The following is a 23,300-nucleotide window of genomic DNA, read 5'->3' on the forward strand; positions in this document are numbered from 1 at the left end:
TTCACTTGAAATGAAAGCTTGTTCAGTAAAAGTAGTTGAAAAGTAGTTAAAAGGTTAAAACACAATGATAGTCATCATTGTTATAGACCTGAGTGTTGTAAAAGGAGTCTCCCTGTCTCTCCAGCTCTTTGATAAACAGAAGATATTCATAGGTAGGTGAGAAAAGGTCAGCCAATCAGGAGAAAGTACCCATTTATCAGCTTATATTTAATAGTATTCCAGTTCCAATTTTGCACTGTACAGAAGAACCACTGTGTTACACAACACCTACAGTATAGTCTCTATTGGTGTGTAACTTCTTTAAGAAAGTGTCAACTTTATTTCTATTCTACATTCTTTCCTACTAATTTGGCATTGATTATGAATGATTACACAGCTATCCGTGTTTATTCGTATTTAGACTAAATATTGCATTTATAAAGCGCCTTTATAAGGCCCTTTACAATGTGCATTACATTACCCACACACACATTCACACACCGACTGCGGAGGAAACCATGCAAGGCTTATCAGGATAAGTTAGGGGTTCAGTGTTTTGCTCAAACACGTAACTTTGAGAAAGTGTCATAGTAGCTTGTTTACAACTGAAACGGACTTCCTGTGCACTAACTTTTATTTTTAAGTCTACTTACAGGACATTAACATCATATTTGAGTTCCTTTTGAATGCCTGTCAGATTTCTCTACATATTATAACTGTCTCAGCTGTTGGTGCGCAAATGCGCCTTGCATGCTTTTGATCTACGGGCAGAAAACATTTTGACGACGTATGCGCACTGGCGCATCAGTTGTGTGCCCCCCTGATTATTAATAACATCTAAATATGTAACACGTAACACAACATGAACATAGTACTCTTATTATGCATATCGCATTGTCGCAGAGAAATATTTTCGAGTTAAAAAAGGGGGAAATAATAAAGAAAATAAACTAAAAAACAAGTCCATTAATTAAGATTTCGAGTGAAAATTCGAATGCCAACCCTAACGAGCGAAGGTTCGAACCCCGAATGTTCGGGGGACAGCCTTAGTGCACACTGCACACACATGTACAGCTGTCTGCACAGTCAGTGCACACATGTAACAGTCAGTCTCCTCCTGTAAAGTGCATGCACAGCAGCATATAGGCCTACACTTAGAGGATTTATGAAGTGAAAGAAATGGTTCAGCTCTGGGCCGCCGTCATCAGATAGCCATATTAGCCACTCACTTTGTTTATGTCGCTCCCCTCTCAGATTTATACATGTGCTTCCTGCTCCCACCCTCGCGCTCCCGGTCGCCACCGATCCCTCCCCTCTTCCACCCATCATCATCTCCGTCCGGAGAGGACGGCAGTTGGCAACTTTTGCAATAATGCGTCATGTAGCGGAGGAGGAAACCAGGGAGTGAGGGATTTGAGGCAGCCTGCACTAAAAAATCCTCAGTGTCAATTTAACTTCCGACTAGTGTACAAAATGGACCCGTGACATTTAACACTGCGTGCTTCCGAGCACCAGTGGCCTTTTTGCTTTGCTTTCATATTTCAGGATCTGACTGTGACTGCCGTCACCGCTGACACCCCTGGGTTGGGTATAGACTCCCCATGTAAAACGCTGCCATGCTTTGAATGTTGCGCAATTGTTTCTAAGGCAGACCTAGCCGTTGTGGAGTGAAATTTGGCAACGCACGATGCCTTTGTTTGGCTCATGATCAGCTGCAGATGTGTACAGTAGGTGGACGAGGAACGGACTCCACACTGCCGTTCAACAGAGTGTGCAGATGCACTCATGTCAGGGAATCAGTATGTGATCCCTTAAGGGAGGGGGCGACGACAAACAAACGAGCATGTCCAAAACAAACTTACAGAGAGGAAAATGGCTTTCGGATAACACTGAAAGCTGTGTGCACGCATGGCATATTAAGAAGCATGTAAAGTTTTCATCGAGCATTCTTTTCCAATCACCGGACTCCCACGCAGCACTGCAGCATTCTTTCAACATGCCGACACACACAACAGCAGCTGTACACTAAACTCAGAGAAACCGCCAGACCGTCCTCCTTTTGCCCCATTTAGTGTCGGGAGGATTTCGTAACCTTTTCTCTTTTCTGGACGGCGCTGGGTGTTTTGGACATGAAGCTTGCTTTGCATGCTGCTGGGCTGGGAGGGTGGGAGGGTGTCCTCCGGGCTGGAGTCAACACTGACAAATGGTTACTGTCAGAAACCGTACAATCTGGCAGTGTTGGAAAAAGTGCATTTTGAAAGTAAAATGTCAATACCGCAATCCAGAAATACTCAGTTACAAGTTAAAAGTCTGGTATTTAATACTTTACTTGAGTAAAGTACAAAAGTAAAAAGTACTCATTATGCAGAATGTCCCATTTCAATAGTAGATCTACAGATCTACACTTCGGGCTAACTCTCCGCCTTAACTGTCAAGATGATTTGAATTTAATTTTAAAAATCACACCCGTGTGAAGTGAGGGGCGCTCTTATCATCATACGTTATCATACAGTACATCATCTCATTCTGGCCAATCACAATTTGCGTCCTCACTTTTGTCTTCAATGTTTGTGTTTGCACACTTTTGTACAAGCACAATTTTTAGGTATTTGTACTTAATTTCAAAGGCAAATATTGTACATTTATTTGAAAACGTTAATTACTAGTTACTTTGTAAATTTTGATTATTATGGCAAAAATATATATTCTTTCAGAGCGAACGTTTTTTTTATTTCGACGTCAAGTTGTAACAGAGTAGTAGAGTAGTTCTATAATGCAGTATTGATTTGATTCTTTTACTTTCTCCACCACTGGACGGGAGTGACTGCAACGGTTTGGATGCCGATGTTATGAGACTGATTGCCAGGGAGTGAATAAGGCCTTTCTATCTTGGAGGTGCGGCCTGTCAAAGGGGCTCAGTATTCAATAGCTGTTTATTGAGAATGTATTTGTGTTATTGAGTGTTTTTGCCGAAAAAGTGGACAATAGTTGGTTAGGGAGGGCTCATTCGTCATAATAATTCTCTATGCCATGCTACAGTCATCTGCACACGCAAACAAACATACACGCACGCACACACACACACGTGCATGTGCAGATTGCGCAACACAGACCGATATGGAATTTTGTGTCCAATACGATAACCGATATGATAGAGGGTATATACAATCACCGATAACCGATATGCAACCGATATGGTATTTTTTTACTGGAATAAAAACAGGCCTTTTCTGTGAGGATTGTGCAAAGATTTTGCACCGATATGTTATGATTATGCAAAGGTTCAGTGACAGTAGCACAGACAGCCCTGCTTTCTTAAACCAATTACTTTATTCAAGGCTTTATTCAAATCAGGGTCCAATTGGTTCCATTTTGTATGCTCTTGGAGTACGAAGTTTGACAGTCAGCCCTATAGTTGCTTATTTTAGACTTATTTTCGGATCTCTTCAGACTTTCTGACTGATTGATCTGGCCTATTAACATTTTCATAGACCTGGTTGCTCGTTTCTCTCTCACATGTGGCAACCCTGGTCAAAGCAGTGTTTGTTGGATGTGTTCTTAGCACAACAGATAGCAGGAGGCTGCAGCAGGCTGCAGCAGGAGGCTGCAGCAGGCTGCTGCAGGAGGCTGAAGCAGGCATGAATAACAGTATTTAGCGCAATTTTCTGTCCCAGAACTTATGGATATGTGTGGCTGCTCCTCTTTCTTTTCTAGAAGTAAAGCAAACAAAAGTACTTGTGTTGTGGCTGTTTTCTGTCAGCATGGAGTGGAGTGCAGTGCGGATCAAAGTCAATCAAAGGGTGTGTGTGTGTGTGTGTGAAGATATGTGAAGACACACACGCACACACACACACACACACACACACACACACACACACACGCACACACACACACACGGGACACCTCGGTGCGCTCTGCTGGAGAAAATAAATCATTACGCTAGGTTCTTTTCATATCAGACGGCCCATATTGGGGAGACACACACACACACACACACACACACACACACACACACACACACACACTTACTTACTCCCATGCACAAGCTCTCATACAGATGGATACACACACAAAAAACACAAATCCCACACATTGCGATGTATGTGTTTCATTTAGTCTTGCTGCCCTTTTGGATTATGATTTATTACAGTTATGTTTTTTTTGTTTGGTCATCTGCATCGGTTGGAAAGCGCTTTGTGTCAACTCCTGTTGTTTTTAAATGTGCTATATAAATAAAGGTGACTTGACTTGCATAAGTTGCATTGACTAATACTTACCCCCCCCACATACACACACACACACACACACACACACACACACACACACACACTTCCACTCCCTACGGCCCCCCCTGAGCCCCCAGCTCAAATAAAGACAGCAAGGCTGCACACATAAACACACTCTCTCAGTCTGTGTGTAACACTGAAATGGTTTCCACTTGCCACGTAAACCTCCTCTCTTCTCTCCATCTGCTTTTCACATGCACTGCGCCCCCGAGTGCTCGCTCGCTCCCTCTCCCTCTCTCTCTCTCTCTCTTGCTCTCTTTCACTCTCTTCCCCTCACCCCTTCTCTGTTGCACCCTCACCATGTGAACTATCCCCAACGCTCCGTCGGAAATATAAGTGTGAAAATTCACGTGTACAATGTAGCGGGTCCATTTGGTTCCATTTGTACACGACTCTGAGTTCAATTAACATCGCTTTTGGGGGTCCCAGAGACAGAAATGCCCTTAAATGGTGGGGGTCCGTAGACTAATGCATGTCAAACAGGGGGTCCTTGAAATTAAACGGGTTGACAATCATTGCTAGAGCCGTAAAAATCTTCTCTTGTGGGGGGTCCCTGGGGTCTGCAGGCTAATTTGTGTCAATTTAGGGGTCCTTGACATGAAAGCGTTTGGGAACCACTGCTTTAGGACATCTGAGATCATCACACCATTCATTTCCTCTCCCTTGTCTCTGTTCTTTTCCTTTCATCTAGTAGCCTAAAGACTGAACCAGGAGTTAACACGGGGCACTTTTATTTTACATCGTGTTAAAATGACATGATTATGTCCTCAAGGCATTTGAGGATGATATAGCATGACGACTATGTTTAGGATAATAATCCTATCCCAGTATGCCTAGTCTTTCCAGTAAAACAGTCGGACGGGGGCGGTGATAAAATACTCTGCTTCGACAACATAAACATTCCATCATATCTCAGGCAGGCCAGACGGTACTGTGTAGCTGCATGTCCTTTCCTGAACCTCCAGAAGATGGAGGGCTCAGATATGGTGTTGACTCAACAGCATGGACCCCGTCCAGCCAAGAAGAGCCCCATAGGGCTTCTGATTTGATTGCAGCGGAGGTCACAGTCGGAGAACAATAACTGAGACGCAGGCCAGAGTCTTTACTGAAACCACATGATAGGATGAGATCCCCTAAACAAACACTAGCAATCCGCTCTCAAAGCGGGTTGGGGGGGCCGTTCGGTTGTCTCTGTCATCTATCAATCCCTACACGAGGAAGACATATCCACCGAGAAAGAGAGGATAAAGAAAAGACACAGACTCGGTGATGGTTGAGGGGCAGTGATGAGGATAGAGGCTGGCCATTCTTTGATGGACTGCGTTAACCTAAGGCCACTCTCGTACGTCTGTGATTCCCTCTTCATGCCAGGTAAACAGAGTTCCTAACCCGCGCTCTGACCACATGCAGTTTTGTGGCTGGGGGCAACATTCTCCAGTTAGGGCCGGGGCTTAGTAAACTCTTAGGGGAGACCTGCACCGTGTAATTATGGCCACCATAAGCTGCAGCTACAGCACAAATTCACCACAGACTCACGGTGCAATTTCTCCACTGTGTCCGGCTCTAATAGAGAAACGAGCAATATTTCAGCTGCAGTTTAAACCCCATGTCCAGCACAGGAGGCCCCGGTGAAGGTTTAGAGGTGTTGGCAGTGGTGGAAATTAAAAAGGTTTTTTACCTAAGTAAAATAATCAATGCTGCAATGTAGAAATATTCTGTTGCAAATAAAAGTTCGGAATTCAAAATGTACAAAAAGTACAAAGGTATTGGCATCAAAAATGTACAAAAGTTAAAGTACTCATTGTGCAGAATGTCCCATTTCACAAGCTCACAGTGCGTTGCATCGTGAGCTTGTAGATCTGCTATTTTCAAACTTTGTTTTGTTGTAAAAAAGTTAAAAGTTAAATATTTGTGGGCTCGTACTTAGTTACTTTCCACCACCACCTAAACCTTTAGTTACTTAGCCGGTGTCAAAATATCAGATATAAGCGTATTGTGCGGTGAGACATTGTGAGCTTGTAGATCGGTTATGTTGGGTATGCAGTCGATGCAATGTGCAAACGAGTATAACTACTGTGTATATATAACCAGGCAACAGGAATCATGGAATTCCTTTTTCCACTGAATGACTTGAGCCCTCGTGTCAATTACAGTATGTGCTGCAGGATAGATACTGTAGGCTTGACGCTCTTCATAACAGACACACAGAAAGCAAACCTGCATGTAATTAACATTGGACATTTGTCATCTATGCAGAATAGACCAGCTGACTGTCATTTAAAACCACACATGTGAATGAAACACACGGCATGAGTGAGTTTCCAGGCAGCCAATCTGTCTAAGTGGGAGCCAATCTAATATCTAGCACAGTCTGAATGTAGGGCTACTACGCACGCACACGGTGTGCGCGTGCGTAGTACACACACAGCTGAAGCTAAGACAATCTTTCCATTTCACTATGTGGCTGGAATTCACTCTTACGTAAAGCCCCAATACCATGGAGCATATAATGAAATTAGTAGGAGTCTTATTTCATTTGGAGACGGCTCCGTTGCAGCCTTTCAGCAGAGAGGGTCTCCTGGAACAAAATGAAATGACCCGGGTAGAGGACACTTAGTAAGATTACCATATAGCTAGGCTACATCATCACACATGGAGAGCAGCAGATCGGTAACGAGCCTACTTTGTACTTCGTCGTACGACAACGTCACTCGCCGAATACCTGTTATTTTTCAGCGAGCGCAGCTGTACAATCAAGTATAAATTAGCTTAATTTCATTACTGTTGCCAAGTAATGTAATGTACTGTATGTGGGCTTGCTAAGGTTGTCTGCAAGTGTAAACATGCACAAGCAAGCATGCATGCATGCATGCGTACACACACGCACATAGTTATTATGCACGTGCATGCATGCACACACAATTTGTACTGTACACTTGCGCGCGCACACACACACACACACACACACACACACACACACACACACACACACACACACACACACACACTGCACAACAAGCACAGCTGTTCATTAAACTCTCAGTCTCCTCCCTCTAAACATGTTCCAAGTTCTTGCTCCCATTGACATCAGCTGAGTCACACACATAGTTATGTGCACACACACATTTATGTACTGTACACCCTTACAGTACACACACACACACACACACACACACACACACACACACACACACACACACACACACAACATTTTTAACAAGTTAGACCTCTGGGAGATTGCTGAGGTGGAGCGCCACACCTAATGCCATCAGCTCCCACTGAGTACTTACCACCTGTCTAGTTACCCAAGCCATGCTAATACATATACAGTACGCTGAGTTGGCAGTGCCCACGATTGAACCCAGAGCCTTGCCATTCAAAGCACACACACACACACGCGCACACGCACACGCACATGCACACGCACCCAACCCCAAGCCCAGTGGATAGAGATCATAGCTGCACTAACAGGTGGTTGCTCCCAACCATTGCTGTTTGCTTAACCCTTTCATCACAATAACACCGGGTTCACTCAGGGTGTGTATTGTAGGCACAGTTAGTACTGATATGGTAGACTTGCATCCTTCTGCACTTTACTTTTCTCTGCTTTATGGAACAAAAGGTTGCCAACTGCTGTCAAGTGCTCCATTGTTGCCGTCAAGTGCGCAATTGTGACCTTTAACACCGCCTTTTTTTTGTTATCAATCAACCCTATATATATATATACCCTCGTGATAAATTATAAATTATTGAAATACAGTAAGAAATGAATTAATCTAGTGTATGTAATATGCCCAATTAATACTCTGTCATATGTCGGTATCCTACGCTGAAAATATCAGACCTACAATCTCACAGCGTGACACGTTGTGAATTTCTGGATCTGCCGTCGCACCACTAGTACAGAATAAATACGGGAACCCCTTATGCTTTAGCTATTGAAAAATAGCAGATCTACAAGCTCATAGCGTGCCACCGAGTGCAGCGCTACGAGCTTGTACGTCTGCTATTTTTGAAAAATCGAAGAATGACTGACATAGAAACATAGCCTTTTCAGAAAACTGTCAGGGTGTAGAAGACATTTTTAGAATCTGATCTCAGGTCAAAAATGAATGCAAACGGAGGTGTGGCTGATTTGGCTGATGGAGGTTACATTATGCTGTATAGTCTCTGAGGTTCTCTTACCTGACTTGCGCTTGCAGGATCCTCCACAGTCTCTGAAAAGGAAGCAACACCACAGAGGCATGGTCAGTGTACAGTACATACAGTATGTGTGTGTATACTGTTAGTCTCAGCCCTTTAGAAGGACCATCACAGCAACCGGCACACTCCACACACCCAAACCTGTCACCATAGAGCCGCTATCAGCGCTATAGACAGCGGCCAAACCCTCATTAAGAATGCCTGTAGAATTCGACCCACTCTCTGAGAGAGGGGGTGTGATAGGACACAAATAGGGGAGTGAAGAGCAACAGTGACTGAGAGAGGGAGAGGGAGAGAGAGAGAGACGTTGTTTACTCAAGTAAAAGTATCAATGCTGCAATATAGTAAAATTCCAGAATTCAAAATGTAGCTCTACTTGAGTAAAAGTACAAAATGAATGCAGAATGTCTCAAAGTTTTCAAATGTATACAAATCTTTTGAAAATAGCAGATCTACAAGCTCACAATGCGTCGCATCGCAAGCTTGCAGATCGGCTATTTTCAAATGGCCAAAATGTATACAGGGTTGAAGTGGTTAATGTACCGGTATGCTTTGTAAATTTGTAAAGCAACAAAATAACTTTTCAAATATTTGTAGTGGAGTAAAAGTACAATATTTACCTCTGAGATGTATAGTGGAGTAGAAGTAACGGTATTGAATATTGGAAATAGTCCAGTAAAGTATTTCAAGTAGCTCACAATTTTACTTAAATACAGTTCTTGATGTATGTACTAAGTTACTTTCCACCACTGGTGGTGATGACAGCTCCTGCCGTGTCATTATGTACTGTATATGTGGACAAAAATGCATGAGTCGCCGCTCATGTAGTTCACAGCATTGCATTCATGCTTTAGTGTTGTATCCTCTTGTCGTGCACCGTTCAATTGCGTGTCCCTTTCGGGGTTTCAATGTCAAAGTGTCCCTCTGTTCCAGAGCTCACAGTAAAGCACGTCTTATAACTGAATGCATGGAGCTAGTATAGAAACGCATACTGTTCCATTCTGTATAGCAACACAATGACCGCGCTCTGTTCTCTGAGCTGCCCCAACCCAGAGGGCCCAGTGGGAGGGAGGAGACGCTGTGCGCTGCGCATGCATCGCAACTGCCTCTGGGACGCCTAACTGTATATGTGTGTGTGCGTGTGTGTGCATGTATTGTACACACATACCATTGTATGTACATATATTTCACCTTTTTTATGTTTTTTTCTTTTTGTAAATGCGCCTAGTAATTCATTTTCAATGAGAGGCCTGCGGTTTTTTTCAAGAAGTCGAGGGGCGACAACGCAAAGCGTGGGCGCGGTCCCGTGAAATTGTCGCGCGCGTGCTCACAGTGTGATACTACGGTGTCACAAATTAAAGTAGTCAATCTATAAGCTCAGGGTTAGAGCTTGTAAATCTGCTATGTTTGCTATTTTAAATGTTTAACAAGATAGAGCTTTTGACTACTATACTTTATTATTGGAACACAGGTTCTTTTGTTCCATTTCCTGAAAGGTAACCGTCTTGGACATAGAAGGTTTCCACCCGACAGCGACGGTGATGTGTGTGCTGTGTAAATCCTGGCAGTCTGCCGGTCCTTATGCAGTTACGGAGGACGCACTGCAGTGTTGCCATGTCTGCTTATTATAAGCGACTTTGGGCTTGTTTTTCTGTAAAGTTGCTTGAAAATATTGGTAGTTTCTTTGGGGGTGCAGACATACAGTCCGACAGACACTAGTCTGACAACACCGTCGCTCCTGACATGCAGGTTAAAACTAACCCGTGGCCGTGTTAAAACTAACCCGTGGCTCCCGACATGCGTGGCAGGTTACAACTAACCTGTGGCAGGTTAAAACTAACCCGTGGCTTCCTGTGGGGTTAGGTTTACGGTTAGGGTGTCGGACTCATGACTGTAGGACTGTTAGTACGTCGGACCAAACACATGCATCCGTTTCTTTGGCCTAAAGTGTAGTTGCTTGTTTTGGGCTTGTTTTTAATGTTACTTAAACCAGTGGTTCTCTTAACATTTTCAAATCAAGGAACCCCCAAATGTATAAGTACTAGACCTGTGCCCGTCGGGCACCGGCCTACAATACGTACCCCACCCTAGTATGCAAGACCCATTATATTCACAGTACCCGTTTTAACCGTCTGTCTGTCATAAGTCCTTGAGCAGTGATAAACATCCGTGGAGAATGTCTGAAGAGTGCAAACTGACTGAAAAGTAGACTACGTAAGTAATCAAATGGCGGGATTGGGGAATAAGGCTGTTGGCTCTGGCAAAGCCTGGAAATGTGATTAGGCTCATTAGGTCCACTGGCAGAGCCTGCCCAGAGCCTTTTGTGGCGGTTCTGGACAACTGTGTATCCGAGCGACTCAAGGCCGGGCACTGCACTCCATGTGGTGGTGTTGAACGTGTGTGTCGTATATAAGTGACTAGTATTTGAAGTCGGTGGGGCGAACGGTTCTTGAGTTACATGGATTACAGACCTACGTACACACACGCACACACACACACACACACACACACACACACACACACACACACAGAAAGACATGGTGCATTTATTGTAAGATACCCCTGTAAAATGTTTCGAAACGTATTCAGATATTTTTTTAATGTAGATCGACTATATTCAAATATCTCACGCATATAGGTTTAAAGTGCTTATGTGACCTAGTCGCTGTTTACATAGACCTCATTGCTTACTTCTCTCGCAAACGTCCTCTGGCAACACTGCGGTGGTGCTGATAGACCGAAGGTCAAGGCAGATGGGGAACAGACACACCTGGCTCGCTAGCGAGGCCAGCAGCAGGACTATGGAACCTTGTGGGCCAGCTATGGATATGCAAACATGTTTGGATAAACCCTGTCAAACATTTCCCAGGTCGTGGCCTGTGGGTCACCTTTCTCTGTGTGTCACTGGAGTACAGTATAAAGCCTCAGAGAAAAAAGGGGGATTTCAGGTATCGGAAGTATACTATGTATTTCCCTGTTCAGTACATTTTTAAATAAAAAACCTGAGGACGATTCTACAAATGTCTTCAAAATCCTAAGACTTTTCTGAAAGACGTATGTTTTATCAGAAACATTTTCACCCAAAATTATATGGCCCGCTGACTCCCATCTCAAAATATTTTGTTCCGGCGACCCCCCAGAAGCAAAGATTTTAGTTCAATATGTTCGCTTTAAAATAATAATTAAATCACGCTTTGAGCTTGTATATCTGCTATTTCCCAAATCCACAGTTTAAATGGTTTGAACGATAGACCCTATGGGTGCCATTCATTTTTGTAGGGAATACATCTCTTGGTAAATTAAAGCCGATTTGGCAACAATAACACATCTCTTTTTCTTAAGCGAAAGTCATTTTTTGAACAAAGCTTTCCAATTTCCAGATGTATGACGAAAGCTGCCATGAAACATCTCTCACGAGGCGTGTAAATAGCCTGTGTGCTTCATAAAATATACAAACAAATTAACTATTACCTCATATTGAAATATAACTCTATACGCACTCAGCTGTGCGGACATTTGTTTGCAATTACTGACGTGAAACTTTATACGGTAAAAGAAATGTTTACATTAAATGCACGTGTAATGTCCGCCATGCTTTAGGAATTTCACAACTTTCTATATGATGACTGGTAGGGGAAATCATGTGTATCGCCGATACTCAGCCAACACAAACCGTGTTGCAATTTAGTGCTAAAATACAGAAGAATTTACACTCTGAGCTAAATGATGCAGAGTCAGAGTGATAACAATAGCTGTTAAAGTGCCAAGATACATCAAATAATACGGTTTACTACATGTTATGTAATAAGTTGCAACGCTAAAATGTCCTCTTATATAAACAGTTCACATGGTATGGTAAGAAAAAGCTTTTATTGATGCCCGTTCAGTTTGAGTTATCGGGGAGATTGTGGTATGGAGAGAATCAACTAATGGCGGTAATTCTTTAAATAATGCAGCACACGCGTGAGATACTGTGCACTTATAGGAATACTTCACCGCCCAAATGCCCCCCCCCCACACACACACACACACACACACCCACCCCCACCCATCAATTACTCCCCCTGTGAAGCCTTGAATTCATGGATAATTCTTGTTGTTGACTCATAGTCATTATCGCGGTGAATGGATAATCTCAGTACAAGGAGAATACTCGATGAATTGAAAATAGTTTCCTATGATTTAGCAGCAAAACTATATAAAAGTTCATGTGTTGTGGAAGTAGTGAGGACACGGACCAATCTAAATACGTTCGTTGGATTATATACTGTGAGAGGTGGGTTGGGGTTCATGAACGGATGTTTGCTTTAGTTCTTCAGTGAGTACTAGCCCCCTATTTTCTTCGATTCATCTTCTTGATTCTATTTTGTGATTCTTCATTCACTGTAAAGGAATGTAACGCGAACAAAAAACACCCATGAATGAATACAAGGCTCCATATGGGGTGAGTAAAGGAGGTCGGAAAAGGGCACTCGGTGCAGAGCTATGAACTTGTAGCTCTGCTATTTTTGAAAAATCGTGAAAATGTGCCTCAAATTCTGTATATATTATTACAGAGTGAACATTTTAACTCAAATCTTTGCTTCTGGGGAGGTCCCTGGAATAACATATTTTCAGATGGGGGGGGGGGGGGGGGGGGGGTAGAGGCATGTTGCATATCATTTTTGGGGTCCTTGACATGAAATATTGACCACCACTGATACAGAAACATAAGGTTTTTGAGTGGTGCAACCAAGGAACAGCAATGTCCGTGTTCCCGTGTTCACCTATGTGTTCACCCATTAATGAGCATCATATAATGAGTACCAGTAGGGGCACTGTTTGCCAGAAACAGAGAGAGAGACTTGCTGCACTGTTTCCTGCTAATGAGAGAGAGAGAGGAGAGAGAGAAGAGAGAGAGAGAAGTTGCATCACTCGGTTCACACGACGGGTGTGATTATCAGAAAACTGTCAGGATTTTGAAGACATTTTTAAAATGTCGACGTCCGGCCTAAATGGGTTAATGTGTGTTTGACATTTCTCGCCACTAAGCTGAATATCCCTATAAGTAATAGGATGACAAAGGGAATACAAAGCCTTTGTTTTTGCCACGGACACGGAGGCTTGGTGGGGGGGGGGAGGAGGAGTGAGATTTAGAGAGAGGAGATACTGTATGGGACTGGCCCTGCTACACTAAGTGACCCATATAGCACAGACTGGGAAGAATATTCTTCCCAGGAGGAGACTGAGCACACAACCCTGGCTCTGTGTGCGCTTTCCTCTCGACGCCTGTAAAAAAACCCCAATAGATGTGGGGAAGGTAAGGGGTGTGTGAGAGGGAGGAGGAGGAGGAGGAGGAGGAGGAGGAGGGGGCGTAAATATGTCCAAACACTATTAAAATGTTTAAGACTTTGTATAGCCTGCGTGTGTTTTCTGAGCTGAAGTTTAACCTTTTGGTTAACTGCAGGTAGTCTAGTCACAGAAGTCAGTGGTGATGGTTCAGTTTGAAACCCCACTGTGAAGTGAGGGGTGCTCTTATCATCATACTGTACGTCGCCATACGTCATCTCGTTCTGGCCAGAGACAATTTGCGTCCTCACTTTTGTCTTCAGTGTTTGTGTTTACACACTTTTGTCTTCAATGTTTGTGTTTACACACTTTTGTCTTCAATGTTTGTGTTTACACAAACTCTCAAAGATGGACATAAATATATATACTGTATGCTACATATAATTTCAAAGATCACAAGTCGTTTGGATCATAACTTGTTTGCAACGCATTGTTAGCTTAGATGTTCTATTTACGCTATTAAAGAAAGTCATACAGCGGAGTATATAGGGCTTAGGATCATAGACGTTTGGATATGTACATGCGCGTATGCGTGCGCATGTATGTGTGTGCATTAGACACACACACACACACACACACACACTCTGCAGGGACTGAGCACATCATTAAAATCCAACCCTGGGTTGATCCCGGGTTTGAGTTGAGAATAACCATCTGTTTGCGCATAGCTGCAGCTCACTCTTTGTAGGTGGGCCTATTAGACATGGAATGTGTAAGATATTAGTCTTTTGTTCACGCTTCTCCGCCATCTTGGGTCAAAGCCAGAGAGACCAAAGTGTCTGCTCTGCTCTGGGGCTTACACGATACAGACGCTCCTGCCCGAGGATGACCTAAGATTAACCCCTGCAAGGGTGACCTCCGACTCTGGGGTCAGTGGGTCCATGACATTGGACAGGAAATCATTATGATCAATAGGGAGCTGGGCTGCACGCACGAGTGCATGTGTGTGCGTGTGTGTGTGTGTGCATGCACACTCAAGCATTTATGTCCTTGAGAAAGAAATGTGATTTGTATAGCAATATAGAGACACACACACACACACACGTACAGCATTATATACCCACGGGTATATATTATATACAGGCAGAAACGTAGTGTATTAGATTCATAGACGCACAGTCACACAGCTCCAACAAAGCTGGGTCTTGATTGCACAATGATGTCAAGGAGAAAGAATGTTAGTTTTACCACATATCAACCACTAATACCACCCCATGTGGTGAAACACTGTTCAGACTCGCTGAAGCCCATGAAAGACTGTTTACTGCAACTGTAATGACACTCACTGTAATTTTCTTCATGATCGATGAATATTGTGTGTGTGTGTGTGTGTGTGTGTGTGTGTGTGTGTGTGTGTGTGTGTGTGTGTGTGTGTGTGTGTGTGTGTGTGTGTGTGTGTGTGTGTGTGTGTGTGTGTGTGTGTGTGTGTGTGTGTGTGTGTGTGTGTGTGTGTGTGTGTGTGTGTGTGTGTGTGTGTGTGTGTGTGAGACTGTGACTACATGTATACCTGCATTGTAGTGGAAACAATTCTACCTTTGCAGCTTATATTCCAGGAATTATTTGAATGAATAAAACGTTATTTTAAACTAACCCGTGTGATAGACCACTGCTATATCTGCAATGGTTTGGTCTCCCAACTCTTCCATTGAAAAACGGTTGGCCCCGGCACAGTGTTTTTGAATAGAATGGTTTTTCAATTTAACTAACATTATTTGACCATTAAAATAAGCACAAGGAGGAAAAAGCACAACTTACAATATCACATTTCTTGTTCTTTCCTCGTCCGAATATACAAAACATCGAGCCAGGAAAAGCAGCCACAGTTCTTCCCCTCTTTTTGTTTAGTTTCTTTTTTCTTTTTGGTGTTGGAATGATCAAATCCTGCAAATGCACTGCATGCCACTGAGCAGGACTCTATAATTACACAGTGTTTAGTGCCTGGACCCGATTAGGACCTGCTTCCTAACGAGTTGATTCTGACAGCAAAATTAGGTTTGGTTTTGGTCATAGTCTTTTGAACACATTTTCATTTAGTTTTAGTCAATAGTCTTTTGAATACATTTTCATTTAGTATTAGTCATAGTTTAGTCACCTGAAAAGTTGTAGTTTTAGTCGACTACATATCCTGAGATTTTAGTAGACTTTAATGTACAGTTGATTTTGTCGACAAACATGTATTTTGGCAGGACCTGGACAGGGTCGTAATGGCAGATTTTACACTTGGTTGCACTCTGAAAATAGCCGATCTACAAGCTCACAACTCGTTGCAGCAAAGACACACTGTGAGCTTGTAGTGCAACACCCAAGCGCAACCAAACATAACATGCCTTGTCTTTTAGTTCTACTGGATCTCTTCTCCACTAGTCCCTCTAGCATTTTAGTCTAGTTTTATTATTATTTAGTCTCCGTTTTAGTCGTCATAGCTTGGTATTTATTTAGTTTTTGTTTAGTTTTCGTCAGTGAAAAAAGGTAGTCGACGAACATCGTCATAGTTTCAGTCCGTCCTATACCAGTTCCTACCATACCTTTATGATTAAATGTTTCTCAGAGGCCTGTTATCATCCTCAATAATGATGTGCATGAGAGAGGTATCCGTATCTGTTGGAAGAGTCTGTTGTCTAATTGTTTTGTTTGTTTTGTCGAATAATCTCGGGTGCAGATGGAGATTGACAGCCTAGATCCACAGCAGGTTGACAGGGTAGAATTAAGCTCAACAACTGCTTCTTAAATATTAAAATCTACCGCATAACTAACAAACTAACTAAGCAATGCATTCATAATGGTCAAGAGCATTGCTGTATGAGTTATTAGAAGTCAACTAAGTCAATCAAACGATCATTGAAGGACTTCTTTTTTGAAATGCAATGAACAGTGAAGTTGCAGATAGGAATAATACAATACATTTTAATGAGCCACCTACTGTAAAATCTGTCATTTTCTGCTAGAGTCTGAAAACGTACCACCACCTCAGTGACCTCACCCCCAAGTGCCCCTAATTCCTTAGTACGCATGTATATGTATGCCATGTACTGTATGTTAGTGAGATAGATGTAAGCTCTTTGCTTGTCCACAGATGCTGAGTATGGTCAAATAGTTGAACCCATTGAAGCAGGGAAAGCATCTGTGTCATTTTAGTTTTTAGCTATAACTTGACCGGTGCCCGGCTGTAGAGCACCGAGTCGGTAACGATGGAAGTTGGAGATCCATGCCCCACACGACTATGCTATAACCGTCCCACCTATCTGTCTGTGTCCCTTTTGTGCCAATATATGGAGATTTCTGTATCTGTCTCTCTGTATGTGTCCCTTCATTCCTATACATGCAGTGTTGTGATGTCAGGAATGACCAAATATGGAGTGTTGTGATGTCAGGACAGGACATAGAAAAACTGATTCAGTAGACATTAGAATCGACTTAAGGTCTTTTTAGGTAAGCTAAACAGTTAACTGCACTAAAAAAAAACGATCAATTGCCCCATTTGTATGGAAATCATGAGAAATAATTATGTTTTAAATTGATGGCTTGTTAAGATTCAAATATAATTTTGTGTTCAGGCAGACAGATGAAAAATTATCCATGAAAAAAGTAACAAAAGTTAACAAGAGTGGGCAATTTGGGATGATCATTGCCATGAAAAACTACAGAAGCAGTGTTTCTGGTAGTAAATCTTAATCATCTACAAGATAATTAAGGATCAAAAGTTCAAACAATTTCAGTTGTTGTACCAGCTGACAATGAACATCAATCATCCAGTTACCGCGCTCTCTCATCTCTCAGGTAGATGTATGGCTCCCTCTTGTGGAATGCGATGGTGTTAAATGGTGGAGGTGGAAATGTGATCGATTGTGTGACGTAAACCCACTTTCAAGTGGGATTACCAATATCGCACACTGTTATGTGCATGTACAGTAGTACCCTGCACTTCCTTAAAAGCTCTAGTTGACACTTGTATGATGGTGAAAATAGCTGACCTATACACGGTATAGGCCTACAACATGTCGTGACGCAACATGTTGTTGTGAGCTTATTGATCTGCTATTTTATGTATTCGTATAACGACATGGCAGGTTTAATGTGGTTAAATGGAGGCTGCTGTGTAGGTGAGTAGTGGTATAGGGTGACCACTAAAGGAACCCTCACAGGATGTGCTGCTACAGTACAAATAGTGTAAAGTTAAAGTTCTAGGTAAAGAAAATAAAAATCTATAATAATATCAGAGAGGCGTTCAGCTGCAACGTCGCCACGAGGCAGGCAGCCACACAGGAGCACATAAATCAAAAAAATCCTAAGCCTTAAGGAGAAAACCTCATCGATCAAAAGGTCCCGCGACAGCCGTCCACGAGGACCACTCTGCAATTCACTCTGCCGCTCCTCCCTCTGACGAGGGCCTGACTAAGACAAATGGTCCTCGCCTGATCCCAGAGCCCCCGAACTTACCCTTCGTTCTCGTAATACCTTAAGCACCGAGGCTGAGATCAGATGTCACGCCCCCACACACATCATCATTAATAAAACGACACTATCCCTCAGCCGACTATCAGTCACTGCTGAGCCGCGCACTGACCTGGGATCAGGACGGGTCAGTGTCGCTGATGTCTCACCGCATGCATATTTCTCTCTCTCTCACAAACGCACACATGCGCACGCACGTACGCGTGTGCGACTGTGCACGCACACACACACACACACACACACACACACACACACATACAATATGGTACACAGTATTGTACTACAATTTAAATGTTCCCACCAGAGGGCAGTGTTCAATATGGAGGGCATATAACGAATGTTAATGTTTCAATGAAAGGCTAATGTAAACACGCCGATGTGCCTAAAAGTAAACTGCCAATAAAGACTCACTCTTTTGGAGGGTTGAGGTCCTCTGCGTTAGTCTCAAAGAACCTCAGAACCTCGTCGCTTTGGGAGAGGTGGGAGGGAAGTTTCATCAACGCCTGCGGGTTGGGAAGGGAGGAAGAGAGAGAGAGAGAGAGAGAGACGGTTTATTATTCAGCACATTTCCCAGTTTATTGAGGAGTCATAGTGCCGTCGGTCTATAGATGAGAGGATGACACACAGACCTTGGCCTCCCACTGAAGGGCGTGGAGGAGAAGGAGAAGGGTTCACGTCCCAGAGAGTGGGATGAGAAGACAAGAAGGGACAAACATGGAGGGTGATACAGATCACTCTGCTGCCACTCTGAATGAGCAACGGCATGCACTTCACACTTCACGCTGTGTCCACTCACTGTAGACAAATGTTTATGTATTGATACTGTACAGAACTGTACTGTCAGCAAAGCTATACAGTACATTACATTCATATTTTTTGCTATCTGGATGAAGTTATACTGTCATTTGTTTAGTGTTCCATATAGCTCTGTTGTTCCTGGTGTATACTCATTAAACCGTAGTAGTGTGTGCTAGTGTCACATGGCCAAAATAGCTGATCTACAAGCTCACAACGCGTAAATTTTTGCCGATCCGGAAAAAAGTAAACGGTACAGTGAGTACTGTATACTGTACACTACAGTGAGTCATACTTAGCATCACCATGCCTGCTTCACACGTTCCCATATCTGACCTAGGATATAACAAGGTCAGGGGGATAGGCCAGCACACGCTCACGCACACATGCACGCACGCTCACACACACACCTCGGGTCCGGTGATTCACTCTCGTTCTGTGTATGTGTATTAGAAATGAGACTTTAAACTAGTGACTGGAAGCAGAAAGTATTCATGACCATGTTTATTAAGGTAATACAGTCTAGGTGAAGTTGGGCCCAAATACATGGACTTCTATGGGGCTATGGGTTTTTTTGGGGCCCAATGACAGCGCCACAACAGGCCATTATATGAACTTTCAGGAAATCCCGATTTCCTTAGTAGCTTCACAAAATATCTGTCTGACTGCCCCCCTGGTGTGCCCCTGTATCTGTCCGACTGCCCCCCTGGTGTGCCCCTGTATCTGTCCGACTGCCCCCCTGGTGTGCCCCTGTATCCTGACTGCCCCCCTGGTGTGCCCCTGTATCCTTACTGCCCCCCTGGTGTGCCCCTGTATCCTGTCTGACTGCCCCCCTGGTGTGCCCCTGTATCTGTCTGACTGCCCCCCTGGTGTGCCCCTGTATCCTGACTGCCCCCCTGGTGTGCCCCTGTATCCTGTCTGACTGCCCCCCTGGTGTGCCCCTGTATCCTGTCTGACTGCCCCCCTGGTGTGCCCCTGTATCTGTCTGACTGCCCCCCTGGTGTGCCCCTGTATCCTGTCTGACTGCCCCCCTGGTGTGCCCCTGTATCCTGTCTGACTGCCCCCCTGGTGTGCCCCTGTATCCTGACTGCCCCCCTGGTGTGCCCCTGTATCTGTCTGACTGCCCCCCCTGGTGTGCCCCTGTATCCTGTCTGACTGCCCCCCTGGTGTGCCCCTGTATCCTGACTGCCCCCCTGGTGTGCCCCTGTATCCTGACTGCCCCCCCTGGTGTGCCCCTGTATCCTGACTGCCCCCCTGGTGTGCCCCTGTATCCTGACTGCCCCCCTGGTGTGCCCCTGTATCTGTCTGACTGCCCCCCTGGTGTGCCCCTGTATCCTGACTGCCCCCCTGGTGTGCCCCTGTATCCTGTCTGACTGCCCCCCTGGTGTGCCCCTGTATCCTGTCTGACTGCCCCCCCTGGTGTGCCCCTGTATCTGTCTGACTGCCCCCCTGGTGTGCCCCTGTATCCTGACTGCCCCCCTGGTGTGCCCCTGTATCCTGACTGCCCCCCTGGTGTGCCCCTGTATCTGTCTGACTGCCCCCCCTGGTGTGCCCCTGTATCCTGTCTGACTGCCCCCCTGGTGTGCCCCTGTATCCTGACTGCCCCCCTGGTGTGCCCCTGTATCCTGACTGCCCCCCCTGGTGTGCCCCTGTATCCTGACTGCCCCCCTGGTGTGCCCCTGTATCCTGACTGCCCCCCTGGTGTGCCCCTGTATCTGTCTGACTGCCCCCCTGGTGTGCCCCTGTATCCTGACTGCCCCCCTGGTGTGCCCCTGTATCCTGTCTGACTGCCCCCCTGGTGTGCCCCTGTATCCTGTCTGACTGCCCCCCTGGTGTGCCCCTGTATCCTGTCTGACTGCCCCCCCTGGTGTGCCCCTGTATCTGTCTGACTGCCCCCCTGGTGTGCCCCTGTATCCTGACTGCCCCCCTGGTGTGCCCCTGTATCCTGACTGCCCCCCTGGTGTGCCCCTGTATCCTGACTGCCCCCCTGGTGTGCCCCTGTATCCTGACTGCCCCCCTGGTGTGCCCCTGTATCCTGACTGCCCCCCTGGTGTGCCCCTGTATCCTGACTGCCCCCCTGGTGTGCCCCTGTATCCTGACTGCCCCCCTGGTGTGCCCCTGTATCCTGACTGCCCCCCTGGTGTGCCCCTGTATCCTGACTGCCCCCCTGGTGTGCCCCTGTATCCTGACTGCCCCCCTGGTGTGCCCCTGTATCCTGACTGCCCCCCTGGTGTGCCCCTGTATCCTGACTGCCCCCCTGGTGTGCCCCTGTATCCTGACTGCCCCCCTGGTGTGCCCCTGTATCCTGACTGCCCCCCTGGTGTGCCCCTGTATCCTGACTGCCCCCCTGGTGTGCCCCTGTATCCTGACTGCCCCCCCTGGTGTGCCCCTTTATCCTGCGATTCCATCATAAGCTGCCTATTTACATGGGTGACAGGAAGTGACCGCCAGCACAGATAGAGCCGCTGCTTTCCTGTGGAGGCTCGTACTGGCAGAAGTGTGTGTGTGTGTGTGTGTGTGTGTGTGTGTGTGTGTGTGTGTGTGTGTGTGTGTGTGTGTGTGTGTGTGTGTGTGTGTGTGTGTGTGTGTGTGTGTGTGTGTGTGTGTGTGTGTGTGTGTGTGTGTGTGTGTGTGTGTGTGTGTGTTGCATGGAGTCACTGGAGGGTTGTTTGATACATTACGCAGATGCAGCCAGGGTTGGGAAATGTTACATTCAATATCATAGCTAAATATACTGTACATTTATGTGAATTCAATCCGTCATCTAATAATTACTGACAATCAACAGTTTACACTTTTGCACTGAAAGAACCACAATACAAAAAAAGTTTCATACTTTTGACAGATATGTACAGATGTTCATGTATATGCATTTTTGTCAATAATCAGTCAATAATACGCTGTTAAATGAAGTAATCCAAAGTTATACATATATTATAATTATTATTATTATTATATATTACTTTAAATAATCTGATATCACTCATTAGGTTACTGATTACAATTCCAGATACAGGTCATTAGTAATCGTTATCTGGCAACATTTTGAATGTCTTCTTCCCAACCCTGCACAGTTAACTAATAGAAACTAATTACTGAAGTAAAAGTATCAATACGGCAATGAATATAAAAATACTCTTTTACAAGTAAAAGTCTGGAATTCATAATGTACTTGAGTAAAAGTACAAAAGTATTGGCAATTTTCCATCAACATGTACTTAAAGTATCAACATGTAAAGTAAAGTATCTATATCTGGCTATTTTCAAATGGCCAAAATGTATATATGGGGCTGAAGTGATTTACTGTATGTTTTGTATTAATAATCAAAATCTACAAAGTAACTAGTAACGTAAAGTATTCAAAGAAATGTGGTGGAGTAAAAGTACAATATTTGGATCGAAGATGTACAGTAGTGGAGTAGAAGTAAAAGTATTGGCAATAGGAAATACTCTAAATCACAAATACCTAAAAAAAAATTACATTCTGGGCGGGAACCCCTTTTGGTGTTTTAAACATTGTTATAATTTAGCTATTGAAAAATAGCAGATCTACAAGTTCATAGCGCGCCACCGAGTGGCGAGCTATGAACTTGAAGGTCTGCTATTTTAGAAAAATCAGAAAATTGTCATGATTTAGATTTTATTTTTATTTATTTTTTCGACGTCAGGCCTGAATGGGTTAATAAGTACAGTTTAGGTAAACGTATTACTTTCCACCACTGCAAACACAGTGTAATGTCAGAGAGAGAAAGCTGTTGTCGTACCTGGCAGTAGTTATCCAGGTGCCGCAGTCGTTTCACCGCCACGTCCCTGATGTGACTTCGGCGAAATAAGACCTTGCCTGCATGGAAAAACACGAGCGTGATGATGATGAACAGAGCATGGTCAATTAGCACTGCATAGTGCGAACAGTTAACGGTTCTCATCACGGCAAGGTCCTCAGAGTTCATAACCCCACTGAGATCTGAGGCCCATTCTACAAATGTCTTCTAAATCTTCAGTTTCCATCAGTGGGTTCTGAAACGTTTTCATGTCCAGATCGAACCCCCAAAATGGCTGTATTTGGCCGCCGACACCCATCTCAAACAATTTTGTTCCCCAGAAGCAAAGATTTGACTTAACATTTTTCACTTAAAAATATAATTGCTATATTATATACCGGTACTCAAAGATTTGCACACATTTTCATCATTTCTCTATATAACTTGTTCTACTAATTGAATGTAGTTTTGCTGACTGTGCTGTATCTACAGTAAT

General features: G+C 44.3%; 1 protein-coding gene across 2 annotated transcripts in view; it reads right to left on the minus strand.

Moving 5' to 3' along the window:
- LOC308328720 (SH3 and PX domain-containing protein 2A-like) overlaps positions 1-23,300 on the minus strand; it is a 63,642-nt gene that overhangs the window by 23,935 nt on the left and 16,407 nt on the right. For both annotated transcript variants that reach the window (XM_080782818.1, XM_080782817.1), the window contains exons 4-6: positions 22,808-22,884; positions 18,660-18,751; positions 8,451-8,482 (exon numbers count right to left, since the gene is read on the minus strand). In XM_080782818.1, the coding sequence (XP_080638944.1) occupies positions 8,451-8,482; positions 18,660-18,751; positions 22,808-22,884 (201 nt within the window). The remainder of the gene's footprint in view (positions 1-8,450; positions 8,483-18,659; positions 18,752-22,807; positions 22,885-23,300) is intronic.

Source organism: Protomyctophum bolini (genome assembly GCF_963924005.1).
Source record: "Protomyctophum bolini genome assembly, chromosome: 14".
In the NCBI taxonomy this organism is placed as follows: Eukaryota; Metazoa; Chordata; class Actinopteri; order Myctophiformes; family Myctophidae; genus Protomyctophum; species Protomyctophum bolini.